At 37.1% G+C, this 17,180-nt stretch overlaps 3 protein-coding genes across 3 annotated transcripts; 1 reads left to right on the top strand and 2 right to left on the bottom strand.

Annotated features, from left to right (window-relative positions):
- Positions 1–1,930: 1,930 nt before the first annotated feature.
- Positions 1,931–5,489, bottom strand: LOC125478828 (blue copper protein-like). The gene is made up of 2 exons (XM_048587469.1): positions 5,204–5,489; positions 1,931–2,568 (listed from the first exon to the last, which is right to left on the bottom strand). Exons 1-2 carry the CDS (start codon positions 5,472–5,474, stop codon positions 2,021–2,023), a joined length of 819 nt encoding a protein of 272 aa, XP_048443426.1. The 5' UTR covers positions 5,475–5,489; the 3' UTR covers positions 1,931–2,020.
- Positions 5,490–8,626: 3,137 nt separating this feature from the next.
- LOC125478826 lies at positions 8,627–11,146 on the top strand. The gene is made up of 7 exons (XM_048587466.1): positions 8,627–8,847; positions 9,023–9,112; positions 9,220–9,374; positions 9,528–9,648; positions 10,369–10,488; positions 10,573–10,643; positions 10,729–11,146. The coding sequence occupies exons 1-7, from the start codon at positions 8,740–8,742 to the stop codon at positions 10,973–10,975; spliced, it is 912 nt and encodes a 303-aa protein (XP_048443423.1). The 5' UTR covers positions 8,627–8,739; the 3' UTR covers positions 10,976–11,146.
- On the bottom strand, positions 11,117–15,932 carry LOC125478825 (hydroxymethylglutaryl-CoA lyase, mitochondrial-like). Its single transcript, XM_048587465.1, has 9 exons — positions 15,649–15,932; positions 15,075–15,267; positions 14,462–14,663; positions 14,151–14,330; positions 13,843–13,923; positions 13,609–13,772; positions 12,381–12,517; positions 11,714–11,829; positions 11,117–11,526 (listed from the first exon to the last, which is right to left on the bottom strand). The coding sequence occupies exons 2-9, from the start codon at positions 15,239–15,241 to the stop codon at positions 11,278–11,280; spliced, it is 1,296 nt and encodes a 431-aa protein (XP_048443422.1). The 5' UTR covers positions 15,242–15,267; positions 15,649–15,932; the 3' UTR covers positions 11,117–11,277.
- Positions 15,933–17,180: the final 1,248 nt, after the last annotated feature.

Below are 17,180 nucleotides of genomic sequence, written 5' to 3'. Positions count from 1 at the left end.
CATGGCATTTCATTTCATAAAATCATTTAAATTCATTTTCTGGGAAAAATACCAAGTATATAGGTATATACGGAAAACCAAAAGCCCACTCACTGGTATGTGTAAGGGTCGTAGCCCCCAAGCCTCGATTGACTGCGCTGGTCCTAAGGATAGGTTTCACCTATATGCGAAACAACTATATAAACGTTAATTTAAAGCACATAAACGAAACTAGCTAATAACTTCTCATACATTGCTCAAATGGGGTGTTTGAATATACCAACGTGATCTACTCAACACCATAAACATCCCCATATTTTTAAAATAATTTTTGGACGTCTCACGCACCGCCACGCATCGGCCAAGGCACGGCCAGACACGCCCCCACGCACGGCCATGTGTCTGGCACGCTTAACTGAACCTTAACGCCGTTAGGGAATATTCTGTTAAAACCTTAACAAAAGTTAACAGCCGTTACCTGATGCCGTTAGAATATTCCGTCAACTCTGACGGAATATTCATCTCCTTCTCCGGTGAGCCTCTCCAGTCGCCGTCGTCAGCGCCGCCGTCTGCAACTCATGGCTTCGTCGGTTTCTGAAAAAACTTCAAAACGTCATATCTTCTTCATTTCTCAACCAAAATCCATGAAATTTGTACCAAAATGAAGCTTATGAAGAGTAGAATAAAACCTTACCCTTTCAAGCCCTAAAACCAACGAAAAGTCGCCTGAAAAACCTACGATATTCCGGCCAAACTTGCAACTCATTGAACTTGAGCTTCCCGACGTCCAAAAGACCTCAAATTTCTTCCCCGAGCTTCGTGAAGACGTTCTAAGGTTCACTATAACCTCAAAACTCGATGAAACCTCCGCGATCACGAGTGCATGAACAGTACCTCAAATCGGAGATCCTTGGTTCTCGGGTTTCCGAATGTTTCACGTCCTAAAAATGGTATGGATGAGTTCTTGGGCTTGCTAGGCGTCCAAAAATACCAACAATGATTTCGATCCGTGCCTGAAATGGTTGGTTCGAAGGTTGTACGGTTTGTAAAGGAATGGAAGAAATCCGAGAGAGGGAAGAGAGAGGGAGTACACAGGAGTGAAATAGAGGGTGTGAGTGTGTGTGTGGTCCAGCTGAGTCACCAACCAAAAACAAATCACCCACAACACCAACTAACGTCCAAGGGCAAAATCGTCATTTCACGTCATCGATAAAATAATTCAGGATGGGCTGTCACATTTATTTATTTATTTCCTTGTGTATTTAATTATAAGAATTAAATTAATTCAATTATATATGCCTAGAAACACAACAAATATATAATCAAACATGAATGCACAGCAAAGACCTCGCGGTGCATTCACAAATTCTTTCTCTTCTTTGCTCTCCTTTTCGTGCAAATTCTATACAACCACCTAGAAAATCAAAACAAATAAAATGATGGAACTCGATCGGTCAGATTCTTATCCCTCTCTCTGCCTTTTCCACCGTTTGAACTTCAAGTTGGGTTCGAGTTGCAGCTTCAAGTACGTACGAAAGTTGGGTTCGCGTTGGGTTCAAATTTAAATTGGGAATCATCCCAATCCATTTGGTTTCCGTTTGATACGAACCAAAACTTGAAATTCCACAAAATAACACAGAATTAACAATGTAATAACGGGAGAGGCTTCTCGGGGGAGAAAGATCTTGAGATCAGTAGTCCTTCCACCGTGGTCAGATAGAACGAAGTGGATATGAACAGGGTGTTAACAGAGCAATAGTAGGGTACTAATGAATATCTCACGAAGTTAATACGGAACCAACATTGCTTCATATTTTATTAAAAGAATATCATTGTCACTCTTTTTTACTTTTACACGCTCCAGATCTAGTATACTCAGTTTGTTACAACGTACAATAAAAAAAACAAAGCAAAAGAAAGCACGCACAGTATACAGTGTACACACACAGCGGAAAGAAAAGGAAATCAACTGATAAGTAAAAAAGAATAATCAAAGTCTCAAAGATATATAAAAACTAGGAATAAATTATCAGCTAGCAAATCACCAAAGGCAGCAGTAGAGAAACCCTAACAACATGAAAACCCTAAATAGCATCCCGTGATTGTGCTTCACACAAAGTGATCCAGATGAATCTTTATCATGATCGCCAGTGGCAGTGTCATCCGCTTTGGGATGGTCGAAACTGGCAGGAACAATTGTATCCGGGACAGAACCATCATCAGTGCCGTCACCACCTGGAGATGGGGACCCGCCGGGACTGCTTGCTGTTGCTGGACCTGGGGACTGGTCCTGTGTGGGTGTGGTTGGGTTTTGTAAACTCTTTGGCAACCCTTGTCCGTGAGCGACGCTGATCTTAAAGTGCTGCCCGTTCTTGCATTGGTCGCCATCATAATCCCCTGAAAAGAAATAGTTCATCCCTTCCTTTACCAAAGGCACTGCCACCGACACCTCGCGTACTGCCGTGTTTGACGGATCAGCTGCCGACCATTGCATTGTGTCGTTTTCTAGAGCATCGTTGTAATCGCACAGCTTGTATGTCGTCAAGTTATATGTTTGCACAACTGAGTGGTTGGTGTCCGTATTAAAAACTGCATAACAATCACGTCTATAATCAACTCTTCAGTAAGTAAATATAAAGCTGAACGAAGCTAAGTTAACTAAAGAAGCATTAGATTGAATTATAATATTACTCAAATAAAAGAAACTTCAACAAAATTAGTGCATATATCATATATAGCAAAAGCAATCAAAGGTTTTTGGTTCTTGGTCTTCATATTTGCCAGAAGATAACATTCTTCAGGTATTATATATATCATATATAGCAGTTGCAGGACACTGACTAACTAAATGTTTTAAATAAGTATACCTATGTACATGCGTCAGCTCTAGATTACCAAGGCAGTGGAGAAATAATCAGGCTGTCCAGTTGCACAACCTATAAAACATCCTGTCTTTATTTGCCGACAAGCCGAATGATTATGTACTGCCGTTCCGTTTGAGTAAGATTTTACCTTTTTTTTTTAAATTAACCCAATTTTCTATAAAATAAAATAAAAAGTTTTACCGGATCACTTCCAAATTTTTTGTATATGCATCTTATCAGCCATGTTTTACCAGATCACTTCCGAAGTCATTCATAAGATCCATTTTTACGTACTGCTAAACTTACAATTATTTAGTTGTTCAACTGCTTTGTTGTTTGATTGTCAGCATCTTCATTTCAATTATATCTTGTGAGCCATGACTTTGCGCATGTTTTAGCTGACCAAACATTTTATAATTTGAATAATCTAAACTACATATTAATAGAATTTTGGTTGTCAACTAAAACTCTATAAGATTACCATCCTAACCTCTAATTAAAAGTGAATTCTAAATAAAAAAATATGAACAGTAATATAATTTCAAAACAAATCAAATTTTTCTTTTTTTAAAGCTTCACCTACATGTGATTTTAACATACCTCAAATATTTTAAAAAAAAAAAAAAAAAACAACAACAACAACAACAACGAAACAAAAACAAACAAACAAAAACTTCTGTCCCCTCTCTCCCCATTTAAAAAAAATAAATATTTACCCATACTTTTGTGTGGGCATGTACTAGTTGTTTACAAAAATAACTCTTGATTAAAAACACAAAATGTTAATGGTTTAAATCATTAAAATGCATTATACAAATAACTTTAAAAATAGGGCAATGCTAAATAGACTAAATTTCTAATCTAAATTATGTAAACTAAGTGACGTGGTGGTTAATGATTGAATTATTATTTAACTATTGATTAACGTAATCATTTCTTAGTAGTGACACATCACTTAGTTTGTAAATTTTGTCTCCCTAGCATTAGCCTTAAAAATATATAGACACATGAATATAATAATTTGGGTAATGTTAAGGAGACTAAATTTGTAAACAAAATTTACAAACTAAATAATATGTTACCAATATAAATGAGCATAGTTATGAATGGTTAAGTAATAATTCAAGTATCAACTTCTATATTATTTAGTTTTTAAGATTTTATTTACAAATTAAATCTCCTAAGATTACCCTAATAATTTATGCAACTCGAAACCTTGATTGGAAATTGGAAACAGAATAAATTAATAGGTTTTGACCTGGTTGGGGGATAATCAAAAGAATTGAAAAGAAACAGAAGAAAATGGTAGCTGTATTCTAAAGGAGTTTTAACGAAAAACTCACGGTACTATTTACTTTAACAAAAAATTACATTTTAACACTAAAAAATCAATCCTGATACTATTCACTTTACCCTTTATTTTATCTTTATCATTAAAACTCAAAGTTTTCAAATAATTTTCATTAGTTTTCTGTATTCTAATTCATGTTCCAAGTGATGAGTTGGGTAGTTAGTAGGGAAGAGCCCAAGCGTCGGCGGTGGTAGCTTTGGCTACACGTGAAGTACACATGGTTTGACAGAAAAGTCTCTGCACTTGATTGGAGTACAGTAGTACACTAGACAGTATGCTTTTCTATCTATCTTTCTTAATGTTTCTCTCTTTGAACTTTAGCTTTTCCACTAACGTGAATGCTGTTCTGGGAAAAAGCAACGTGATTACATACTTGATGAGGCAATTACACTACTGCTTAATTAAGTTATTACTATTAACACACAGATTAGCAGAATATTTAGAAAAAAAAACAAATTAAAAAAGAAGGAATATTACTGTACAACACCTCAAATTCTTTAATTTCCAAACACGAAACCAGGAAATAGCTCAAGGATACGCAAGAAATGATTAACGCATCCATGAATGTCTTTTTATTAATAATCAATTGTAGAGACATGCAAAAATAAACATAATTTGGAAATGATGATATACTTTCGAAGCATTAATAACAATTATTCTATAATTATCAATGACAATGTGCGTTAGAAACAAAAAAAACAAAATTGTAAACAGTTTGGAAATTTGAAATTAGATTAAAATCAAGTATTTTTCTTTTCTTTTTGGATATGAATTAATTATGAATAATTACAATTCAAGGACTAATAATCGCAATTTTCTTTGCCAAATGTTAACATTAATGGGTTAAGTTGTCCACTGCTAAGAAGAAGGGAAATCGATAGAGATCGAAACCGCAACAGAGCGATAAAACGTAATTTGCAACTGATAGCAATTGATATTAACATAATATTATCGATCGAAAGAGCAAAAAATGAAAGAAATTGATGGATAGTGATGAAAGGAAGCTTACTGAGAAAATCTCCCAAGCTGAATGTCTTGGCGGCAACCCATTTCTGATAGTTCACAGATTCATACCAACCGGAAGAGTCACCCACTGTATAATTCTTGTAAGCTTCAACGCCTGATATTCCTGAAAACGAAGGAATAACAAGAGGAAGAAGAAGGACAAGGAGAAAAAACAAGCTAGTGTACTTGCTCTGTAGTAATGGTTCCATTGTTTTTTGGTTGGAGTTAGTGAAAACTGAAAACAGAGAGAGGGGATATTGAAGAACAAAGGGCATCAACTGTATTTCTATATACATGTATTGTATGGATGCTGCCAGCTAGCTATAGCTAGCCACCCAGCAATTGGTGCGTATTATGTTTATGTTTACCCCTACTTTTTATTGGAATTACCAAAACGGTCTCTCTTTCATTCCTGTCGGTTCCGGTATGAAGTCTCGTTCACGCAGCATCTTTTGTGATAAAATTATATATAACTTGTATTGTGTAGTTTAACTTTTAATTATATCAAAGTTTTTTTAATAATGAAATTAGGTTTCACAATTGGTGTGCTGATGGTAGGATACAAGTTGAGAATATGACCTCTCTCTTAAATGTTGACAAAACATAACTCATGTTTCCAATCAAATAAAATAGTCGTGTGTGATTGAATAATAAATCATAATGCAAGTTTTGTAGTTTGATTGCTTGCATTATTTATAAAAAAATATTATTCACACATTTATTTTATTTTTTTATATACTTATTTTAATTGCGATCATCTGATTGAATAGATTGAAGAAGATTAATGGTAAAAAATTAACAAAGATGAGTAAAAGATAAAAATAGATGTGTAAATAACACTATCTTATTATATAGCTCAAATTTGGTCATGATCTAATTTATGTATTATTGTTGACTTTAAAAATTACGAAGTCTGTGTGTCCGCAGGTTGAGTAATTAGGAACTAATTACATCTTCAGTCATTTGAATGCTGATGTGGACATGCCAATTAGCTGCCGAGCTCGGTTGGGCAAATAATTTTTTACCATTATTAACGGGAAAGAGTTCAAAACTATTATATTAATTTAAAGAAAGGTAAGAGTTTCAAACCCGAGACGCAGATAGAAACCTAACATCTTATCCACTAGAATTTTTTTTTTCTTTTTCTTACAAATATATTGCATCACATGCGGTTGGGCAAATAACTTGAATATGGTGATGTGATAAATATGCTGCTTACTTCTAAATCGATTCTAGTCTTTGAAGAGATCGCAATCTTCGAAGGATCCAAAATGCCCAGAATCTACTATCTCTCCTTGTTCTCTCTGATCCTTTGGACCCTGAACTACTTGTTGAAGCCCCTGTGTTTTTCTGAACAGAATGGTTTTCATGCCCGTAAAAGAGGGAAAGGAGGGATGGGTGGAGAGAAAGAGGGAGGGAGAGGGAGAAGTATCGATCTGGGTTTCAAGAGGGAGAGGGGAGGGATGGGATGGAGAGAAAAAGGGAGGGAGAGAGAGAAGTTTCAATTGGGGTTTCGAGAGGAAAAGGGGAGGGATCAGACAGAGAACAGAAGGAGAGAGAGAAGTTTCAATCTGGGTTTCGAGTAGGAAATGGGTGAGATGGGATGGAGAACAGAGAGAGGGAAAAGGAAAAGCTTCGAGGGAGAGGAAGAGGTTTGTCGAAAAAGGAAAAAGAATTAGTACTATAATAATATTATCTTTTTATCAATTTTCAATACCAATTGCTCCAACAATTTATTTTTACGGTGAAGATGCACTCCGATAATTGTTATTCAATAAGGTAATTATGATAGTGCTATCCAAACACTTATTTTTACTTTTCACATACTTTTTCAATTTTTGATTGTTGGATCGAATAAATTAAAGAAGATTAGTAACAAAAATTAATAAGGGTGCATAGAAGTGAAAAATGAAGGTGTGAATAACACTATCGAGGCAATTATTGGCCTAAGAGCAACTCCACCAGGACCATTAGCTCGATGGACCAATGACTTCCCCATCCCAATAGCCCCAGCTGCAAGCTCCAACCCATGCGAGTGTGTGGGTTGAGGGGGGGCCCAAGAGAGAGACCTGGCTCGAATTGGTGGCCAGAGAACTTGAGGGATGTGTGATGTGTGGCTGATGTCAAGGTGACCCAACTCAAATTCATCCGTTTTCCTTTGTCGGAATCTGGAAAAAGAATGAGATGCATGTAGGGAATTAAGCCCTCAAATTAAACCACAAGAATTGCAACACAACATAATTTAAAGCTCAAGAACACAAAATAGTGATAGAAACACCACATGGGTTCGAGATTGAGAGCTCAAGCTCTCGACTTCAATGGTAGGACCTTGCACCATGCACCAATGCCGTATGCAAGGCCATGGTTGGGTTCCTTGAGTTCCAGGGATTCCAAAAATATTATTTTTGAGCTTGATTTGTTGAAGGTTGAAGAGAGCTCATGAGAGTGAGCTGGAAAAGATGGAGAGAGAGAAAGAAAAATGAAGAGAGAGATAGAAAGGAGAGGGAGAGAGAGAGAGAGAGAGAGAGAGAGAGGAGAAGAACCGGTCAAAGGAGAGAGAGAGAGAGAGAGAGAGAGAGAGAGAGAGGAAGAACCGATCAAATGAGGGGAAAAAGGAAAAGGATGATGGGTATGTCTGATGGATTGGGTGAGGAAAAAATACTAATATTTTATTGCTTATTGTCATGACTATTTAGTTTAGGGGTGGAGATGTAAAAGACATTCACTGTTCATTAAAGACAGTTCATGTTCATTGGGTGGATTCAATAGTGAGTTGCCCTAGGGGGCCTTTACAACGCTGAAGTTGCTCTAAGGGTATAACAAAAACAAAAATAAAATGCCTAATTGGATTATTAGTCCCCATTGTGATAGGATAGTTGGAAAATAGGCAATTATTGACCTAAGGACAATTATTAGGCTAAAACGAAACTCTCTGTTAATTATTAACATGTGAAGTTAGTCCACGTGCTAATAATTTATAGAATTTTTAATTTTGGACATAAATCCTAACGAGCTTAAATCATAATTTTTTATTTATTTCTTCCAACTATCTTGTCATCATGGGAACTAATCTCTACTAATTAATAAAACACTTATTGTCAACCAAAACCCTATGAAATTACTAGTTTAACCCTCCAATTAAAACAGACCATGAATAAGAAATATAGGGCATAAATGTAACTTCACCCAACCAAATTTTGCTCTTTTTTTTTCTTTCAAAGTCTCATCTATATGCAATTCTAACATATCTCTAAAAAAAGATGATTAAAAAAAAAAAAAAAAAACTTCCCACTCTGTGTCACTCTCTTCCTCTCTCATTTTATTTCAAAAACAAAAATAAAAAAAAATTCTTACACACTTTGTGTGTGCCCATATGTTAGTAATCCAATTAAGCCAAAATAAAATAAGTCTTATATAAAAAAGGCAACAGAAAAATGAAAACAGGCGGGGAAGATTCCCATTACATGGAAGACCATTTCTTTCTCAAAGTACGGTAGTAAAGAGAGATGGTCAGTCAGTCTGTGTGAGAAGAAGAAGAAAATGAATTCGTCGCCGCCGGCAGAGGAGCCCCCTGATCTGGTGTGCCAGATCGACAACGCCCAGGGCATGGTCGACGCCCTCACCACCGTCCGATGGAAACGCCAGCAGGTGTGTCCCTCCCTCCCAACCTAAAACGCTTTCAATTTTGATGCTTGCTTGCTTTCTTTCTTTCTACTGGAAATTGAACGCAATTGCGGAAGAATCTTTTATCTTCTTCTTACAACTAATTATCAAGGGTTTTGTCATAACTCTCTCTCTGTCGTCGCAATTTCGATAAATTCAGGACGCGGTGGTGGAATTATCAGAGCACGGGGTCGTTTTAATTGTGGAGGAAACCGGTTGTCTTCAGGCCAAAGTTTATTTGCAGCGTGAGGTAGTTACCATTGCTGATTCATGGATTGTTATTTTCCTTTTGTAAATTACTAAAAGAATAAGGAAAAGGAAATGAAATTTGATGTTGAATTGGTTGGTTGTTTGTAGCTGTTTACTCGTTACGAATACAACGGGCAAGGCCGCCCCCGGTTTGGAATCAGTTTGGGGCTCTTCGTCGATTGCTTGAACACATTTTCAGTTCCTGGACAATCAACCATTCTCGAAATTCGCTATCCCGGCCCTGACATGCAGCTTCTTCTCAAGTATTTCTTTCACAGTTGAATTGAATATTTTGTTCATTTCTGGATGCAATGCATTAATACTTACTTGTTCATGATCCTTGTATTTATGCTTTCAATCCACGAAAACTGAATCGAACTTTTTTCATGGCTATGTTATCTTCCCTGTTTTGTCAGGTCTGTTGATTCGTTGGATGCTTGCATTTATGCAGAGATCAGGACAAGAATCCCAGATACAGTTTCATGGGACTACAATTTTGAACCCGCAGGGAGCACCCCGCTCACCTTTACTGTTAAGGTATGCTGCTCTGCTCATTTATTTTTACTCGTATCGAGGGTGTACATGCTGCCTCATTTGGTCTCTCAATAATTAAATTGGTGCCCTTTCGTAGTCTGCTTCCAGTGCAATAAGGTCGCTACTGAGGCGTCCCTGGAGAAGTCTTCTTAACATTCTTCTTATGTTTCCTTTTTCCATCTTTCCAAACACTTTCTGACCTATACCTTCTGTATTAAAGATAAAAATAGTCCAAGGTTTATGTTTTAAAGTAAAAAATAAAAAATAAAAATTAAAGAGGGTTAGGTATTGACAAGAAGCGGCATCCACTTGTATTTCATCTCTTTTCCGTTTCATAAGTGGGTGTTGACTCCAAATAGTTTTCGAATCAACCTCTACTGTGCTTCTTAATTACTAGTTTTACCTGCCACTATGTGCGCATAGTTATCATATTTGTCCTCAATATAAATTTTAAGGTCAATGAGAATATGAATGTTCAAGGTGTGTGCGCTTGTGTGCTCGTGCATCTGACTCTCTAACCAACAGAAAGTTTTAGCCCTTTAAGACAAAAGAATATTAAAAGGAACGACCTGCCGATTAACAATACTTGTGAAGGAAACAGTCGTGCATTTGCTATATAGTGTATAGCACTCAAACATAAATGTTCTTGATGTATTGAATATGTTCCGACTCATGTTGAAGTCTTTTTCCTAATTGTTGTTTGGCATCTAATTTAATTAACAGTCTGCGGCGCTGAAGGAAGCAATCGATGATCTTGAGTGGCCTGGATCAAGCATCCAGATCAGTTTACAACCAGTTCCTCCAACTGTTACATTCAGAGGTGAAGGCCACGGAGATTTGCAGGTAAAAGATTGTTCTAACTTGAAAGCAAGCACTTACTGTGATGATTCGAATATTTTCAGAGAATAAAGTTTGACTTTATTGCAGATAGACTTGATGTACTATGTGAATACCGATCTTTTGGTTGCATTTCATTGTGATCATCAAGTATCTTACAGGTTTGTCTTGAATCACTTTCGAACCATTCCATCCACTGTTTCACGTCTAATTTCTTAATGTTGGTTCTTACCCTGATGTTCTTAGGTATAAATACAAGTTTCTTCGAGCAACTACTTCAAACATACCGAGCAGCGTCATTAAAGACAACAGAGGAAGCAAGTTGACTATTGGGAGAGGGGGATTGCTGAAAGTTCAACACCTAGTTTCAGTGGCAAGACCATCCACTTCACACCCTCGGATTGATTCTGCTGGGTATCAGCAACCCAGTCGAATTGCTTATATCGAGTTCTTTGTCAAACCAGAGGAGGATGAAGACACTGCCAACGGTTAGTAGGCAGTAAATCGAGTTTGTAGCTACAGTTTTCGCATTGTAATTTCAGCCGTGAATCTCACTTGGTGTCCCCACTAAAACTAATTGTGCAAGTGTTTTCTTTCGTGCACCAAAAGGAAAGCACACTGTGACATGTTTTCACGTAATAATTATGCGCATTCCTCCGATAAATATAGCAATATGATGGTATTCATTTTACAAATACGTTTCAAAGTTAAATTTGGCAAGGTTGAAAGCGAATGAAGAGTTTATTCCTACTCCGTGGCAGAGTGCCCGAGCACAAGTTATCAGCCTGAAATATCTTATATCTTAGAGGCGTCAGCCGTGACTCGACTCAAGGCAACGGCAGTCTTTGAGCCAGACGGGCGACCCAAATGCTTGCTGATGAAATCCCCGGTCACCAAGAGCTTCGCCAGATCCACATTGGTTTTCACACCGAGTCCATTAAGCATGTATACAACATCTTCAGTGGCAACGTTACCTGAAGCTCCTTTAGCATACGGACACCCACCTAAACCCGCAATAGAGGAATCCACCGTGCTAATCCCCATCTGTTCAAACGAAAATATTATGGATTACGAGTTTGCAACACATTATTTACTCATGAAACCATCTTCAGCGCGGAAGATTGTTCATTGTGTATCGTACTTCTACCTATCATTCATAGGTAAAACGATGTTCTTTTACTTTCTGAAAAACAATAATATGAGACAATTTTGACATGTTAAGATCGCTTACTTGAAGAGACACTAGGATGTTTGAGAGAGATTGCCCATAGGTGTCATGGAAGTGAACAGCAAGCTTTTCAACAGGAACAGCAGCCATTACAGCTTCCAGCATGGGGACAACCGTCCCTGTTCCAAAGAAAGACAGAAAAGAAAGAAAAGAAATTACGTACGAGGCCAAAAATATGGAACCAGAGACAGATACGATAGTTTGAAAACAATAAAGTCGATAATCGTATGTCTCTTGGAGGAAACACAAAAGTTCACCCCATGAATCAACACCCATCTTTAGGGGCCTTGTCTAGTACAATCGTATAAGGTCTCAATCTATCAAGCAAAAATGCTCGAGTTCAATTCTTGGATGCAGCCATCCAAGGACTCGACAAATGTGGAGTCAACAAGGGGTAACGACCTTCATTGAATATAAACACATTTTCTCCATCCTAATGTTGGGTATCCGAAAGATCCATCCAAATCGAACTAAAACATCTGCATCAGTATTGGTTATCTCCATCCTAATGTCGAATGACTATGCCTAAAATGGGGTAAAATTTGTGCCAAATGGTCTTAGTCGAACACAAGCTAAAAGATAAGAAGAAATAATGATTCGAGAGTCCAGATACAGAAGCTTTAAAACAAATGAGAATGAACAAAACTTTGGACAAAGTTCAGTGTGTTACCAGGTGTACCAACACCAATTGTGTCACCAAGAGAAATTTCAAAGCAGCCCATGTTGTAAAGTTCTTTTGCTACATATGCCACTCTTGATGGAGGAATTGCTCCCTCCACTGGACATCCAACGACACACGAGACATACCTATCCATGGTAAAAACAAGTTTATTCATAAAAGAACCACCTAAAAGAAAAAATGTTCCCTTATGTCGTCGAAGAAGTAGAAAAGTTAGATTACCACCTAAAGGATAATGAAAATGATACATAACGTTGAACTGTACTTCCGTCTAACTAATTATACAGAGCTCATAAACCAAACTCCTGTAAAGGCATTCATACAACCAAGCACAGAATTTTAACTTTTTAAATAATCACAAGACAGTAAACTCTTATCTGCTGCAAAATCGACTTTGAAATGAGATATACCATCCTATCTAACCCACCAGATCAAACATTAAATTCTTTATCCTCTATCGCAAGGGGAGAAGAAGGTAAAGCATAACGCCCTACGTAAATGGAGAAACAACACAATCGAAAACCCCAAGACAAGATTTAATGACAGCATAAGCACACCGTGGAGTGATCTATGGCCTTGTATCATGCCCAGCACTGTTTTCTCACATACTTTTATGTTTTCAATTTTCATGCTATGTTATTGTCTGTAAGTAACAAGAAGATGCGAGGGGTCAGAAACCAAAGATGAATGGAAGAAAATATGAATTAACTAGTGCAACAGAAAGCTCGTGCTTTCATCTGCCATCTCCAAGGGTTAGCCACAATGTTAAGGCAACTGAGGCCATGTGTCAAGGAAGGTTAGCCAAATGATAGCATATTTTGTGGCTTATCATTTCCTTTCTTAAAAATTGCATTGTAAAGGAAGCGTGCCCTTGGTAGGGAAAATACAGAGATCTAACGGAGACATCATGTACGAGAATGGTAGCATAGAGTAGCTAGAACTGCATACCAATCTACTTAACAGTTAACATCCATTTAATGCAAGCACAGAGATTTAACCCTCTGAACGTACTCTACTGTTATACAGATTTTTCCTCCCAAGGAGACAGAGAGAACAAGAGAGCATGAAAGAGAAAAAAATTCATATAAACCCTACTTTAATCTTGATAAACCATCCATTTCATTTCTTGACCCATAAGATGATTTGAAAGGATAAGGAGGTAGCTGTCGTGCTTAGTTTATTTCGTAAACATTCTGTGAAAATGAGATAGAGAACATACCCTCGTACAGGAATTGAAAGCTCTTTTGCAGCACGAGTTACAGCACGATAACGAACAAGGCTTTCTTCAATGCTACAATTGATGTTTGACTTTGAAAATGATTCAGAAGCTGCTGCAAATACTGCTATATCTTTAGCACCTGCTGCAACAGCTGCTTCAAACCCCTGTAAAAATTGGCGTTATATGTCAGATAAGTTGCATGACGAATGTCTGGTATTTCTAGAGATCACTCACTTTTAGATTGGGTGTCAGTACAGGCAATCTAGCACCCTCCAGATTGTGAACTGCTTCCATTACGTCCTTTGCATCTGCTAGCTATATAGACAGGAAAATGGAATGTATCCGTTACTAAGATTCAGCTTCAAGATTAAATTAAGACGATCTAGGTTTGTTTACTTTCTTGAAATAGGAAAAAAGTTTGGTTAATTCGCGGAACCTCAGGGGAGGTCTGTAATTTATTAAATAGCTATTCCCATTTTTCCCAGTAAAACCGCACGTTGTAAGATAAAATTGAAGTTATCAATACTAAAGGGTAAAATTACCTGAGGAACCCATTTGGGCGATACAAAACTCGTAGCCTCAACAACAGACAACCCACAAGATACCAGTCTCTGAATCAGTTCAATCTTTACGGATGCAGATATAATATTCTTTTCATTTTGTAGTCCATCCCTTGGACCTACTTCTACTATCTTCACAAACTTTGGCACGCCTTTCAAAAACTGTTTAGTTCAAGGCAAATCAGTGAAAAAAAAGGAAACGTTATCTGCTAATCAAAGATTACGGCATCCTCATACGATATTTCAAAACAAGAAGAGAACACATCATCATCTAATTTAAGTTATTGAAGCACCTTATTTGTTATATCTTTGTCATTGCACTTGGCGTTATATTGATCTGACAAATACCATGAATCGCACACATTTCCAAATACCCTGTGATTCCTGCCTAAGCTCAAGGTCCGTTGATTGAAGGAGTCACCATGGGACAAGTCCCTGTCTCTTGTATGTCTTTTCCATGGAAAGCCCTCTCTTGCATATTCATCATAATCTTCGCTGAAAATAAATAGAGGTCAAGGTTAGTTATCGCTCTAAGATTATTACAGTGCAAAGCAGCTGGACTACATATTCTAAAGGCAAGAAACAATTAAGAGCTGACTTATTGAACTTAAACACGGAATAAGAAGATTAATAGATCAATTTGATCTTTAACTTAAATGTAAGGGGAAGAACAAGCTCTTGTCTCTATCCCTTGGACAATTTTCAACGATGTCCCTTTGATCAGTCGATGGTCACCATAGCACATGCTTGCACATATGCATGCATGGGCACAAGTGCACATATATGGACATAACATCAAAGGAACACTGTCAGTTTTTGAGTGTTTTGTAAACACGAAAGCACATGAATGGATACATATGTACATTCTAAGTGTTCCACAAACCAAACACCACACAAATTACTTACTCGCAGCTATTGGATGTGCTGCAACTTCTTCCTTCAATCCAACAGTTTCCCATTGCCGCATCATCTGATCTAGATCTGCAAGCAGTAGACGAGAACCTCTGAATCCGATCCATGGTACCCATGCTAGGCAACTTGTCAAAACCAAGTGGCTCCTCCAAGCTCGACATGGTGGAAGTAGACGGAAAAAAACCAACTGAATTCACCACAACACAAAAGTAAATATCTGCTACAAGCCTAGAAAACATACGTTTCTAGCATGAAACCACCAACACACCATGAACAGGTTATGCAAACAGGATAAGTAAACATTAACAATATTCTCCTACTTTGCCAAAGCAGCCAAATAACCATCAAACCAACCAAAAAAAAAAAAAGGCTTAATCTCAGCTACAATCTGTATGGAAAGCAAATTAACAATAAAAACATTACACAATCCAATGAACATAATTAAGCATCAAAACCAGAAATCTGTTTTGCTCCCAACAAAACCAAACTCAAACAAAAAATGTTATAAATAGTTTCAAATTTATAATGAAAAAAAAAAAAAAAAAAGAGGAAGGTGAGGGAAACAGACCTGAATTCCTTGGGGGAGGAAGGGAAAAATTAGGGTTAGGGTTTCTGAGAAGAAAAACAGAAACCCTACAAAATGGGAATAATTTAGGCAGTTTGAAATCGTTATGTTATGGATGGTTAGATGAAAAAAGAGTTTGAAGAAGAAGAAGAGAAGGTGATGAAACGTGACGGAGTTGGTTAAAGCGTTTGTAATTGTAAGGGTTGATGGGATGGGATGGATTGGTAGGTTGGTGGACGACGTTAAATTATAAATTCAATTATTTTTCATGATTACAAATTACGCTTTTCCGGATTTTTTGTGTTGTTCGTTCTTTCTGTCTTTGTTTGTGTTTCTTTTTGTCCACAATTTTCTTCTTGTTGAATGGAAGACTGGTGAGGCATTCACATCTCTCCCGTCTCTCACGTTGCGTGTGGGTAAATTGTAATGGCGCGGGAGGTCGGAAGAGGTGGTAGGTTGTTTTCAGTTGGAAGTTGGTCACTTTCTTTTATTATTATTATTTTTTTTTTGGACAAGGTCTTTTATTATTTTTAATGCTTGGTCTCTCCTCTTACACGCTTCCTTTAATTCCCGGCCCTATACCCAATTCCTGGTCTATTTTATTTGACAAATCATAATCACAATCCTTTTTTACACTTGCACATTTTTATTTAATTTTGGTTATTAATTCTGTTTGATTATTCAATCTAATAGGTTAAAAATAAGAAGTGTGTAAAAATTAATAGAACATGTTATGAAACTTAGTGTGAATGCCGCATATGTAATTATGTAAGATGGCAAACCAAGTTAAGACTTTTGGTGGCAACCTTTAAAAGTCTTAGGTAAAAGTCCTAGCATAGTAAATCCATGCATGTAAGGATGTGTCAGATGAAAATCCCTATAAATAAAGGTATGTTTGTAACCTCAACACAACACACCAAATCAAGAGTGAAAAGTAATAATACCTATATCCCTCCCTTCTCTTGACTTGCATCCTTTGTGTGATACAGTTACAAAAACAAATAGTGTGATACACTGCACCCATTCCACTTCTATCTCTAACAAAGGTTATCTCTCTCACTCTTACCTATTTATAGTATGTTATCAACACAACCTTCTAACCCGAGCCAGTTTTCATTTCCTTCACTGAAAAATGCTTCCTCCGAGGATCTTACTGTTCATCTTCCTTTTCTGCCTCACCTGCTTGGTATCTCTTAGCCAAGAGCTGTTAGCACTATGCCTTCTCCTAGTTCTCAATTTAATAATTACTTATATTTTTTTATTTATTTGGTGTAGCTCCTAATTACTAACCTAGTGTGTTTATTTATGTTAATTTTACCACAATTTTAGATGGTGCGGTACAATCGCCCATCTTGAATTACATAATTAATTTTACTGCAATTTTAGGTGGTGTGGTATAATCGCACATTCTACACTGCATATTTAATTTTCCTACTGGTTGAGTGGTGCGGTATAATCGCCCATTCTACATTATATTATTTCAATGAGGGTGGTGCGGTACAATCGCCTTCCTCATTAATGTCTTAATTATGTGA

This window comes from the organism of the source record quoted next, unplaced genomic scaffold (assembly GCF_019419815.1).
Source record: "Pyrus x bretschneideri cultivar Hongxiangsu unplaced genomic scaffold, Pyrus_bretschneideri_v1 Contig269, whole genome shotgun sequence".
Classification (NCBI taxonomy): Eukaryota; Viridiplantae; Streptophyta; class Magnoliopsida; order Rosales; family Rosaceae; genus Pyrus; species Pyrus x bretschneideri.
This window is presented reverse-complemented; position numbering and strand designations above follow the sequence as displayed.

What these genes read in the sequence shown, in the direction of transcription:
- LOC125478826 (XM_048587466.1), top strand. Translation starts at nt 8,740, where the DNA reads ATGAATTCGTCGCCGCCGGCAGAGGAGCCCCCTGATCTGGTGTGCCAG. An exon ending in GACATGCAGCTTCTTCTCAA is followed by an intron (nt 9,375 to 9,527) that starts GTATTTCTTTCA and finishes CTGTTTTGTCAG; the next exon opens with GTCTGTTGATTCGTTGGATG. An exon ending in GATCATCAAGTATCTTACAG is followed by an intron (nt 10,644 to 10,728) that starts GTTTGTCTTGAA and finishes TGATGTTCTTAG; the next exon opens with GTATAAATACAAGTTTCTTC.
- LOC125478828 (XM_048587469.1), bottom strand. Translation starts at nt 5,474, where the DNA reads ATGCCCTTTGTTCTTCAATATCCCCTCTCTCTGTTTTCAGTTTTCACT. An exon ending in CAGCTTGGGAGATTTTCTCA is followed by an intron (nt 2,569 to 5,203) that starts GTAAGCTTCCTT and finishes ATTGTTATGCAG; the next exon opens with TTTTTAATACGGACACCAAC.
- LOC125478825 (XM_048587465.1), bottom strand. Translation starts at nt 15,241, where the DNA reads ATGTCGAGCTTGGAGGAGCCACTTGGTTTTGACAAGTTGCCTAGCATG. An exon ending in ACAAAGATATAACAAATAAG is followed by an intron (nt 14,331 to 14,461) that starts GTGCTTCAATAA and finishes TGAACTAAACAG; the next exon opens with TTTTTGAAAGGCGTGCCAAA. An exon ending in ACATCCTAGTGTCTCTTCAA is followed by an intron (nt 11,527 to 11,713) that starts GTAAGCGATCTT and finishes TCGTTTGAACAG; the next exon opens with ATGGGGATTAGCACGGTGGA.